General features: G+C 45.2%; 1 protein-coding gene across 6 annotated transcripts in view; it reads left to right on the top strand.

Annotated features, from left to right (window-relative positions):
* LOC147035510 (helicase senataxin-like) overlaps positions 1 to 13037 on the top strand; it is a 442380-nt gene that overhangs the window by 338274 nt on the left and 91069 nt on the right. For all 6 annotated transcript variants that reach the window (XR_015062693.1, XM_085899538.1, XM_085899543.1 and 3 more), the window contains 2 exons: positions 1330 to 1499; positions 4798 to 4884. Coding sequence is in view for 5 of the 6 variants with exons in the window: in XM_085899538.1 (XP_085755664.1) it covers positions 1330 to 1499; positions 4798 to 4884 (257 nt within the window). In the remaining variant the exon portion in view is untranslated. The remainder of the gene's footprint in view (positions 1 to 1329; positions 1500 to 4797; positions 4885 to 13037) is intronic.

Raw genomic sequence — 13037 nt, 5'->3', positions numbered from 1 at the left:
AGGCTGTGTGACTTGTCTACATACATGCACGCATAAAAAAAAAAAATCAGAGGACCCTTGAAGTGTGTGATAAATTCAGAGCAGCTTGCATTAAAAAGCATTTGTTTGGTCAACTCTTCAGCAACTCTTCACAGAGACGTCCTCAGGTGCAGCTAAAATGGAGGCAGTCGTTGCATGCAAATTCCCAGTCGGCGGACTGATTCCCAGTCGGTGACTGGCTTTGGAGGCCAGGTTGGAAATGTGGCTTACCCAGGAAAAATCATGGCAGATAGTGAGACCCAGAAGCTTGAATGAAAGGATTTCTTCAAAGTGGATTGTTGAGAAAGTCGATGGCGGGGGGGGGGGGGGGGTGCAAACAGTCTTTTCAGAGAGACATAGTGAGAGAGTGTGATTTGTTAGGGTTCGTTTTTTTTTTTTTTTAAATAAATAAGGCTCACTTGGCTGTGCCTGGATTGGTTTGATGGGAGAGGAGTAGCAGCTGAAATGTGAATCTTATCCGGGTTCCTCCTGATGACTTCATCTTTGCTTTTTGCTTATTTAGGTTCCTTCTGATTACTCCAATGCAGGAGTGTACTTTTTTGGTCTTCCATTTGATTTGAATTGAATTTATTTTAATCTCATTCTAAATTCAATTGAATAATAATATAAAACGTCATGGGTCAGGGTCAGCTGTCCTCTCAAAGTGGGGCGTCTTGGTACCCGGTCATCACTGCTAGTCGTTATAAAGTGGAATTCTAATTATGTCTCTTATTACTTACATAGCACACCATTACACAAACACCACACAAAACAAGTTCTGGGAAGGGGCTGTAATCTCTGATTGCTCTTTTTCTTGTTTGCATTTGTTTGTTTTTCTGTCTACATGTAATGTGCCGAGGTAGGCCACAAATGCCACCTGGTGGTAGCCAGTATTACACGTTATCTTTTTCAATCCAGTTGCTCTATAAAGGATGCCATTGCAATGTGAGCGAGTTTATTGAGGTCGTCTACAAATTACATAAAAATGAGGGAACATTTGAGGTTCTGCTCCCTTCCTCCTCCCCCCCCTCCCCTGTTTCCCATCTTTTCCTTTTCCTTCTCACTCACCTCCCAATCCATGCACCTTCACTCTCCCTCTGTTCTTCCCCTTTCTTACTCTATTCACTTCCTTTTCAAAATTATTAATAAAGGACCCAATATAGTATGAACCTCATCATGCGCTATTATATAAATGACATGCAAGTTCAGTTTGAAATTCATTTTGCATTTTCGTAGAGTTTGCATTTGTTACTCAACACTTTTGTTTGTTTGCTTTTGTGATTTTTTTTTCTTCTTCTTCCGACACTTTAGAGAGCTCAAGACTTAGGCTACGGGCGCTCCCTGTTTGAGAGGCTGTTGCTCTGTCTGCAAGAAGACCCAAACTGGTCTCCTATTTATCTCAATGTGCAGTGTCGCATGCACCATGCCATTTGCTCCTTCCCATCAGCTCACTTCTACAACAACATGTTGCTAACGGACTTGTAAGACCCACTCTTCCTTCCTCACCCTTTTGTTAAATGAAGTGTTCTTCCAAAGGACCTTTTCAATGTTTATGGGTTGATGGGACAGATATGCCTGGTGTTGGCTTGATGGTTAGGGTGGTGGGCTTGTGATCCTGGGATCCTGAGTTCAAATCCCCCTTTTCTTTTTGAATTAATACCAGGTGGGGTTGACTGCCTGTCATCCTTCTGAGGTCGGCAAAATGAGTGCCAGCTTGCTGGAAATCTGTGTCAGAGTGGCGACCCGTCCAGGATTGTGCCCAATAGCCAAGGAGACTACTTAGGCAGCACAAATGCTCTGCACAGAGTATGGTCCCAATGGATGAATGGATGGGATACTGTAACATCTCTATATCATGGAGGGATTGTATGTTGTAAGGTGTTCATCTACTCCTCCTGAGAGGATTTGACTGAGGAAGTTGAAACTTTCAGGGATTAGTGAGGGAGCACTGAAGTTGTGCTTTTGCAAGTTTTGCTAGATTCCATCAAGTTTTGAAAAACATTTTCGACCATCTTAGCATTTTCTTCCTTGGGGGGGGGGGGGTGGTGGGTGTAGTTGGAATTATCCGAACTATATAACCACGATGGATTATACATGCACATTTGCAGTACGCATGCTTTTGTTTCATATACATAACCCGGGTTATTTTTTTTTATTTTCGGGAGCAATCCACGGTGTCCTTTGCGAAGAGTAGGTGAGCTACCGCCAGAACCTTGAAAAAATTCCAAATTCCTGCTCTGACCAGCAGGAGGAACTGCATCAGTGGCACAGCTCAGCCTTCAGCAAAATGATACTACCTGCTGCCGTGTGCTGCATATTGCATATGCAAGAGGAAGAAGAAGAAGAAGAAGAAGAAGAAGAAGAAGAAGAAGAAGAAGAAGAAGCTGTTATATAACACTGAACAACAAATTTCAAATTTTTTTTTTTACTGGAGATGTGTAAAGTGATTAAGACTAATTTGGGTACGCTGATTTCAAAAATCATAACCGTTTTGCTGTATCACGTCAGGATTTTCAGGAACAGAAATATTCCCATTGCCTAGAAGTCAGGATTTCAATGAAATTTACATATGTCTTTAACATGTCTATTTCGTACAATTGTTGTTAACTTATTGTTATATTTCTTTCTTTCAGATAAAGATGAGTAGGCGTTCCTGTACCAATCATCCTGACAACTTCTGTTATGTCTGTGGTCGGTATACCAAAAAGATCAACAGCGAAGTATATCTACAGCAGTGAAAATGAAGGCCGCCTACTTTCACTACTTCGGGTGTAAGGTGGGGGACCAAGAACAGAGCTGGGCACCACACATCTGCTGCACAAGCTGTCACACAACCTTGACTCAGTGGTTGGTGGGCAAGCGCGCGAGCATGCCATTTGCGGTGCCCATGATATGGCGTGAGCCGCAGAATCATCATGATGATTGTTATTTCTGCTGCACAAGCATCGCCGGCTTCAACAAGAAGAATAAAGGTCACATCAAGTACGCTGACTGCGTCTCTGCTCGTAAACCTGTGCCTCATGATGACGAGAACCCCGTTCCAACACCTCCAGCTGATCAGAACATAGCTGTAAGCAGTGGTGAAGAGGATGGTGATGATGAACCTTTTGAACCCAACACTCAAGAATCACACCTTCTGAACCAGGGAGACTTAAATGATCTTGTAAGAGATCTCTCGCTGTCAAAGGCGAAGGCAGAGCTGCTTGGATCAAGGCTGCAGCAGTGGAATCTACTTGAACCTAACACCAAGATATCCTTGTTCAGAGCACGTCACAGAGACATGGCTGAGTTCTTTGAGATGGAAGACACGATGACATTCTGCAGTGACATCAACGGTCTGTTGAAAGAACTTGGGTGTGATCACGATCCTGCAGACTGGCGCCTCTTCATCGACTCGGGGAAGAACAGCTTGAAGGCTGTTTTGCTCCACAATGGCAACGAGAAACCATCAGTCCCACTGGCTCACGCGTTCGGCATGACAGAGACCTATGAGACTATGCGGCAGCTGCTTGATTCCATCAAGTACAATGACTTCAACTGGCACATCTGCGGAGACTTGAAAGTGGTGGCGCTGTTGTTAGGGCTGCAGTCAGGCTACACGAAATACATGTGCTTCCTTTGTCTCTGGGATAGCAGAGACGACAAGAATCACTGGACGAAGAAAGATTGGGAAGAGCGAAAAGAGCATGTACCTGGTCGACACAACGTGAAGCGTGTCACCCTTGTCGACTCAGCCAAGGTTTTCCTTCCACCACTCCACATAAAGCTCGGCTTGATGAAAAGTTTTGTACGGGCAATGGATCTGAATGGGCGTGGGTTTTTATACCTCAAGGAAAAGTTTGGCAACACCTTGTCGGAGGCCAAGATCAAGGCTGGTGTCTTTGTTGGACCGCAAATCCGACAGATTATGAAGGACGAAACTTTTCCGACAACTCTAAACCCCAAAGAGCTGGCAGCGTGGAGGAGCTTCAAAGCTGTGACGGACAACTTCTTGGGGAACGAGCGCACGGACAACTATGAAGAAATAGTGCAGCAGCTGCTGGAGTCCTTCAGGAAACTTGGCTCCAGGATGTCCCTGAAAATCCATTTCCTCCACCAGCACCTGAACTTCTTCCCTGACAACTTGGGAGCAGTCTCGGACGAGCACGGCAAGCGATTCCACCAAGAGATTTCACTCATGGAGTCGCGTTACCAAGGGCGGCACAACCCGAACATGATGGGCGATTTCTGCTGGTTCCTGCATCGTGAAACTGACACAGAGCAGCACAAACGCAAAGCCAAATGCCTAAAGCATTTTTAATTACATTCTAGTGGAGTTTTTCTGTAATTTCTATAATTTTGAAGCATTCATGATGAAATAAATGAATAAATGAATTTTTGTAAATTTCATTGAAATCCTGACTTCTAGGCAATGGGAATATTTCTGTTACTGAAAATCCTGACGTGATACAGCAAAACGGTTATGATTTTTGAAATCAGCGTACCCAAATTAGTCTAAATCACTTTACACATCTCCAGTAAAAAATTTTTGTTGTTCAGTGTAATTTGCAATGGAGTTGACCAAAATATAGGCCAGGCATTATCTGAAATGGTCTTTGTTAAAAGGGTGCTGTGATTGAGACAAGTACATTTTAACATTTTTATTTCAAAGGATTGTAATCATTTGGCAGCCAGAGTGCTCTGACTTTGTGCAACGTGACCTCTGCTTGCACAGAGAACATTTCCTGTTTTATATTAATTGTACAATTTTGCCTTACTCTTTTTGTGTGTGTTATGCAGAGTGTTGGAGCACTCGAGGAGCCAATTTGCTGGGGCTCCCTACATCGTGTTCGATGTCAAGGACAGCAAAGAGCAAAGTGATGAGAAGTGAGCGTCTTAGACCATAGCAGGCATTTTCGTTTGTCCTTTTTATATGCCCGATATATACATCGGGGCGTATTATGTAATACTGGTCGTCTGTCTGTCTGCCTGCCTGTCTGCCTGTCTGCCTGTCTGCCTGTCTGTCCGTCTGTCCGTCTGTCCGTCTGTCCGTCTGTCCGTCTGTCCGTCTGTCCGTCTGTCCGTCTGTCCGTCTGTCCGTCCGTCCGTCCGTTCCTATCCACACTCTAACTCCCAAAGTTTTTCAGTTTTGACGTTTCATATTTGGTACATAGGTACAGACTGTGGAGATGGTGTGTCGTGACATACGTTCGTCATCTTAAGTGGTTGCCATGGCAACCACAATTCTGTATATACCTTCTTGTTCGGGCGTATATTGTGCTCACTTTCGCTCTTGTTGATTTTTGCTTTTCTTTTTCAGGTACATTTAAACTTTTGAATTTTTTTTTTGTGCATGGATATTGAGGTTCATGGCATAACAAAGGGCAATGGATCTACAAATAAAATAGGGCAAAAAGAAAACAGTGGAACAATAAATGCACTACAGCATGAGAGGAATTCCAGGACTCAAACTGAAAAATGTAAACTGTTCAGGCCTGGCTGAGGTAGGCACTCAGTGGAGTGCATACTGCCGCCAGGCCGAACAGTTTTGTATCCCACTGATAGGCTGGATCTGAACCTGGACATCAACCAAAATCTAATCGGCTTGTTCTCGTCACCTGCACAACTCATCCACCAAGTTTCATCCAGATCCGTCCATAAATCTTAGAGATATCATGCTACTTATCGTTTTTGGCCCCATCTCTCAATGGTGAAGAATCACTTTTTAAAAATTTGTTATCTGGATCTTCACTAACATATAATCAATTCATCATTGTCACACACCCAAACCTGTCCACCAAGTTTCATCCGAATCTAGTCATAACTTTTTGAGACATCCTGCTCACAGACAGAGATGAATAGGGGTGAATAAATTTCCTCCATCTCCCTTCGGTAGAGGAGGTAATAAGTTTAATATCGTATTTGGATGAAAAAGAAGAATATATCACCAATGAAACTAAGTTGAGAATGAAAGTGTGAAGAATTCCTGAAGGCGTTGCACAAGTATGGCTGCACTATATCGTAGTTTGTATTTTTATGAAATGTTCATAAGTCGCCATGTCTAAATAAATAAAAATTATGGTTTGTTGTATGTGACAGTTTAATAATGTTGACTTTTAATTCAAGGATAAGTAAATTGTAGTTGTAAATAATGGCCATCTGTCATGCCGTTTCAGGCTTGTGTGCATTGGGATCGCAGTTGCAAACACCACCTCAAATAAATGAAACTGTTACAGGAACAAATTTATAATGTAATGATAGAGTTTGTAATATTGAAACTGTTTTATGATTATTGTAAATCTTTTGTTGTTTTTTGAGGGGGTCTAGACTAGCTACCTATCTGCATACAATAAAATGATCTGCCCTAACGTTCACTTAATTATCTGCCTTTCAAATTCAGACACACTGAAGATTGTCAATTCTTAACATACGATGCAAAGCTCAAAGTGTCATGAAGATGGAAACTTGTTTTTGCTCACCGTGTAAGTTTATTACCTCTGCCACCGAGGATAGAAAGAGGTTGTTTTCACCCCTTTCTGAATGTTTGTGTGCAGGATATCTCAAAAACTTGTGGCCGGATTCGGATGAAATTTGGTGGAGAGTTTGGGTGTGTGACAAGGACGAACTCATGAGATTTTTGTGAAGATCCGGATCCGGCTACTGTATTCCGGAAGATCCGGATCCGGAATTTTTAAAAGTGAATCTTCACCATTGAGAGATAGTGCCAAAAACGATATATAGCACGATATCTCAAAAAGTTGTGGACATATTCGGATGAAACTTGGTGGACACGTGTCTAAGGCAAGGACCAATTGATTCGATTTTGGTGAAGATCTGAATGTGGATATGAGAATTATTTAATTTATAAAGTGATTCTTCACCATTGAGAGATAGGGCCAAAAACGATCTTTTGCATGATATTTTTGTCCACCACCAAAGATGGAGGTTATGTTTTCACCCCTTTCTGTCTGTTTGTCTTTGTCGGGATATCTCAAAAAGTTGTGTACAGATTCGGATAAAACTTGCTGGACACGTGTGTATTGCAAGGACAAATTGATTCGATTTTGGTGAAAATCTGAATCCGAATCTGGATACAACAATTATTTATTTTTAAAGTCTTCACCATTGAGAGACGTATTGGGCCCGATATGTTCTCGTGGATCAGGCATTACGTGGCAGAGGTATGCCCTCTACCAAGTGCCCTTCTAGTTTGTTTGTGTGTTTGTCTGTAAGCAGGATACCTCAAAAAGTTATGGACGGTGTCAAATGAAATTTGGTGGACAGGTTGGTGTGTGACAAGGACAAATTGATTAGATTTTGGTGAAGATCCATATCAGATCTGGATACAAGAATTCTGGATACGGATTCTGATGAAACTTGGTAGATTAGTCAGGTAGCTGCCAAGAACAAGGCAATTAGATTGTGGTTAAGATGAGGATGCAGATCTGGCCCATCAGTGGGATACAAAAGGTAAACCCCAGGCTGGAGTAGGTATGCGTTCTATGGAGTACCGTTCTAGTTTTGGTTACGAGATCGTGTGACAAACAGAACAATATTGGCTGGATCCCGCAGAAATACACTGTTTGCAGGTATGTCTCTTCTGAGCTTGCTTTTAGAAAACACTTGCATTCATCTTTTTCAAAACGAAACTTGCACATATATTATAAAATTTATCTTTCCTCCCAACGTACGTTCCCGACTCTGAAGTGTTGCTCCCTGGTTATTGTCTACTCCGGTTTGATCGACCTGAACCCCGTCCTGGCGGCGGAGTTGTGTTGTACATCAAAAACTCCATTTCTCCTCCTGACAAACCTCACACTCTCACTATGTCTCTCTGAAAGGACCGCCTGGAACCCCCACACCCCTGTCCATTTTCTCAAGAATCCTCTTGAAAAAGTCCTTTCATTCAAGCTTCAGGGGCTTACTATCTGCCATGATCTTTCCTGGAAAAGCCACATTTCCAAGCTGGCCTCCAAAGCCAGTTGCCGACTGGGCATCCTCCGTTGTGCAAAGTCCTTCATTGGCCCACCTGAGCTTCTGACCATTTACAAAGCTTTCACCTGATGGAGTACTGCTCTTCCCTCTGGGCTGGTGCTCCCACCTCTCACTTTTCTCGGCTTCACGCTGTGGAAAACAAGGCATTTAGGATCATTGGTATGTCCCGTGATTAGGCTGAGTCTTCGGGCCTCTCACTCTCTCACCGCAGGCAGGTCGGTGGTCTTTCTGTCTTCTACCGGTCTCGCCCCCCCCGCCCCCCTCTCTGGTCTTGCCCCCCGCCCCCCCCAGCTCTGTCTGCGATATATCCCCATCATATATTTCCACAGGGTGCTCAAGGTCCGCCAGCAAACTCCTTCTGCTAAAACTACCAAAATCAAGAATCACTGCTCACCTTCACTCTTTAATTCCTCTTTTTTCCCCACAGTTCCACACACTCTTCAATCCCACTCTTCCCTCCAGGTCTTCAAAACAGCTGTTTACCACCATCTCTTATCTTCCTCCATCCAAAACCACGATCTTTTCTCCCCCCTAACCCGTTAATCCACCCCAAACCCACCTCCTTCAAATTCCCTGCTTTCTGTCCTGAAACTCCGTCGTGTAAGGACCTGAAAGTCCCTGTAGTGTCCATTTTGTTTACCCTGTGTACCCCGCCCCATCCCTCACCCTTCCACAGATCTCATGTCTCTGTTCCACACTCTTTTTTTCCTTTCCTCTCCCACCCCTCTTCTCTCCTGCTCCTCTTCTTGTACCTTCTGTGTGTTAGCTCTTGTACGAGCCTTGACAGTGTACGCAAATTTATTTTTTTTTAAAAACCCCGATGTTGAGCACGTCCTTAACTATTTCTCGGAAATGCATTTACCGATGTTGTTCATGTTATGACTCTCCACCCGGCCGAGTAAGATGACAGAGTCAGATGAGGATCCTCGAATTACACGTTTTATTTCCGAAGACCACACGTATGCAGAATGTGACTCAGTGACCCTTCAGTCAGGCTCCCCCGAATCACATTGAGAATATGCTCCAAAACCATCATATATATAATCACACAAAAGCAGAACTGGGTGTGGACTAAAGGTGTGTGTGTGCTAAGGGATAAAGAAATAAAGAAATAAATGTGGCAGTGGGCTTCTTTCCCCCCTCCCTAGGGGCCCTAGAGGAAGTTGAACCGGTCAATTCTCAGATATGCAACCCACCAGTTTCCAAGCCGCCTACACAACTCTCAGATATGCAAGTTTTGCAAACTAACAACTTTCCAAGCTTCCTACACGCCTTCACTAGCACCTGCTGATAACAAAGGCAAAACTCTAGTGATCACTAAGAATAGGAATGTGTGGGCAGCATACACTGAAGGAACAGTTCCACAGTTCCCTCCAAGGTCGCACTAAGGGCACACTACCACAGAACAACAGGAAGGGTGATAAGGGCTTAGTTTCCAAGAAACAGTTGGGCGCTGTCCAAAAACAGTGGGTGCTATGGAACATTGGTAGCATGGAACATTGGTAGCATGGAACATTTAAAGCAACATTTTAAAGCAAGGTTTGAATAATACACAATTACAAGCAAGGTTTGAATCCCGACAGCTGATTAACACACAACTAATGGTTCAAAATATGACCACCTAGCATATCATCATAACAGTTTCCCTCCTTGGTCATATTTTGACCATACCCAGCCACACCTGATACTCACCAACCGAGTGGACCCCTATTTGGTTCCTGTAGCAGCTACCCCTAGGCCCTCGCGCCTGCCAAACGGGATTTACGAATGCCGTGGATAGCCATCAACATTTTCCAAATGAGAAGTCCCCAACTGCCGGTGGTTCAGGTTAGCTTCCGTTACCATTGTCTTCCCCCTTTTTGTCCTACCTACTGCCACATGCCTCCCGTTTAAGCTGCAGTATACGAATTCTATGCTAAGCCACACCATATTAACATGCAATACTGTTTTATGTTAGCAGCAGTTGTAATACTATTGTTTAAACAATTATGCATAAGCAAGTAGCAAAAGTAGCACTCAAGGCACGGGTGTAAGCTCGTCCAGCGCAGGAGTCACATCTTGCACTGGAAGGCAAAACAACACGCACTCTCTCCTGGGTTAGTTATCTGCTTCAACAAAGAGGAATGGTTGTAGACCTTGGCCTAGGTCCACGTGTATGACGTCTAAGTGGGGTTCCCCCTGAAGGCCCTGGTCGTCCCCCTCCCCATTACTGGCCGAGTCGTCCTCAACAGAGAGTTCGCTGTTAATTATTATAATGGCCTGGGTGAGGGGTGACGCTGCGCAGCATTTCTTCAAACAAATGGTAATGAGAAGTTTGATGAGAAACACCCAAAAATTACCACTACAATGATTAAAAGTACTGACCCTATTAGACGCAACAACCAACCTCCCCAGCCCTGGAAGATCGACTTCCACCATGCATAACCTTCCTCACGTTCCACTCGATTGCTTGTGAGAACTTCCACCACCTTTTTAATTCGGGCCACCGCACGATTAGTTATGTCCTTTGGGTCCGGAATCCAGACGCAACATTCTCCTTCAATCATCCCGCATACCCCTCCTTGCTCTGCTAGAAGCATGTCTAGAGCTACTCTGTTCTGCATTACCATAGCGCGCATTGATACTAACATATCTGTTAATTCTGTATAGTAAGCCATGGTTACATTACCTAAATATTCCAAAACTTGCGAAAGCTCATCTATCCTAATGCTATTCATAGTAGTACCAGCATGTGGCATGAAAAAGCCAAGAGCCTTCTCCCACCAGGTGCCTTTGATAACCCCCAAGCGCGTTGATACACCGGCCCATCCCTCTGGATCCCCCGTTTCCGATGCGCTACTTCGGTACCGTGGTTTTGCAGGGGTAGGGTGAAAAGTGGTCTTAATCCTGCTGTCCGGAAATACTGAAGCTAAATAACAACTCCCTTCCCACCCTTTTGGTAGGTAGGGGTAAGCTTTGTCCCCGCAGACCAAGTGAATGCCTTTTGGCGGGATCATTCCATTGTCATGGTGTAAGGCTGCTTTTATTGTGAATGTTACTTGCTCCTCTACCTGGGTGTCCGGGTTAACAGCGATGACTTCCTGGTCAGTTGATTCTGGGAGAGGAAGTTGAATCTCACACTCTGACTTCCCCATGCTGTTTGCTCCCTGTCCTGTAAAACAGACCGCTCCCCTGGTGTTGTCTACCCATAGGGGAGATGGCACCACCATTACATTAGCACTCGGAGTCTTCCCTGCATAGACCCGTTGTGTATAACCATGGGCTGAGGTCTTAGCTTCGAGTCCTTCTACTGGTCCGGTTACATGATTGAAGATGGTTAATGGTAGAACGAAAAGAGGAAGTCCGGTCACGAGGCCAGATGGTGGTTTAAGGCACACCCAACACTCACTCCGGTTCTCAATGTTTGCTATCTCTGTGGTTAGGGCTATAAAGGTATTCGGGGGCCTTGTCGGCGGCCCCTGTCTGCGTACATCAAAGTGTATCCAATTACTCCGTGCTGTTTGGTTGCTCAATAGAACGTGGCAATAGTATGCCAACTGGGTGTAATCTGGTACTTGTGGAATTCTAGTTATCAGACTTGCATGCTGGCCCCATTCATATCCTTGTCTGTTGTAGGATCCCTTTTGCCCTCTCTGTTTCTTTACTTGTCGAGCTACCAAGAGATCCCGCCCCGCAATCTCGTAGTACCATATGATGGCCTTAAGTTCCTTGTGTCGTTCTACCAGGTCACTAGACCCATCTGCTAGGATGCAGGGTATTTCTATGAGTTGTTGAGGTCGGAGCAGCGGTGCCTTTATGTCTATTGGGTGTGGAATCATTGACGAAAAAGATTGGGTGCGGTTAACTGAAAAGACTCTTACGGTGTCTAACTCCTTGTTATGGGTTGTCCCAAAATTTGCATATTTACTTGCTGTCGCCTCTCTCGGTACTTCTCTCCTGCTTCGCTGTAAAGAAGTTGTTAACTCACTCCCGTTTCCCCTTTCGTGGTCGAGGTGTAGGAGGCGTGTATGGTTCTCGGGGTCTAAGGCTGTCGGTTTGTTGTCTAGTGACAGGCCGCCCTCGCACAGGAGCAGCGTTAACACCAGGAGTTGCATGTTGTGTCGTCAAAGGTCCTGTCGCTGTTTCCTGTATTACAATGTTGTCGTCTAAACCTGCCTGTTCCACGTTTGGCAGGGTGTCCGGCCCAGGTTCCGGCTCCGCGTCTGGCGGGGCGTTTGGTTCTAGCGCTGGTCTTCCAGGATCCCTGTTGTCTACGTTTTCAGGTCCCGGGTCCAGCGGGGCGCCTGGCTCTGCCTGCAGTGGGTCTCCCTGTACTATCTCACCCTGTCCTGCAGGGCCAGCTCCGTCTTGGTTTGGTGGCGGTGGAGGGGGTCTCTGTAGAGATATCACGTCTTCCCCCTCGTCGTCGTCTTCACTATCCCGGTAAAAGACTGAATCGGACACTGCCGGAGCCTCTGCTGGGGTTACCTCTTCCGGTTCCCTAGTTTCGGCGGCCTCTTTGGGTGCTCGTTTACAGTGTGAGTGGTTTATCCATGCACTCTTACCCCTCACTGACGGCCGAGAGCGTGGTCAAAAGTACAGTGTAGGGTCCGGTCCACTTGGGTTGCAGGGCGTCTTTCTGCAGGAACTCTTTCACCCAAACTCGTTCAGCAGGTTGGAAATCATGTAACGGGTCTCCAGCAGGTATCGGCAATGCTTCTTGTACCTGTGAGTGAAAAGTCCTAATGGTAGCAGTGAGTGTTCTGCAATAGTTCATCATTCCGTCAGTCATACATGCCAAATCCCAATCTCCCATATCTGGCGGAGCCGAGGCCGGTAACTGCATAGGACGTCCCGTTATTATTTCGTGGGGCGAGAGCCCCCTTGTGGCATTATTTGTTGCCCGCATTTTCATGAGCGCTATCGGCAGCACGTCTGGCCAGGGCATTGACTGGCCCTCGCAGAGCTTGGAAAGCGTCTGCTTTAGGGTTTGGTTCTCTCTTTCTACCGCCCCTGCTGACTGAGGGTGGTACGGACAGTGTAGTTTCTGGTTAATACCCAAGCCT

The sequence above is a fragment of the Eptatretus burgeri genome, chromosome 1, assembly GCF_056783735.1.
Source record: "Eptatretus burgeri isolate ZD-2024b chromosome 1, Ebu_testis_v1, whole genome shotgun sequence".
NCBI lineage: Eukaryota > Metazoa > Chordata > Myxini > Myxiniformes > Myxinidae > Eptatretus > Eptatretus burgeri.
Note: the sequence above shows the minus strand (reverse complement) of the source record. Positions and strands in the feature narration are given on the sequence as shown.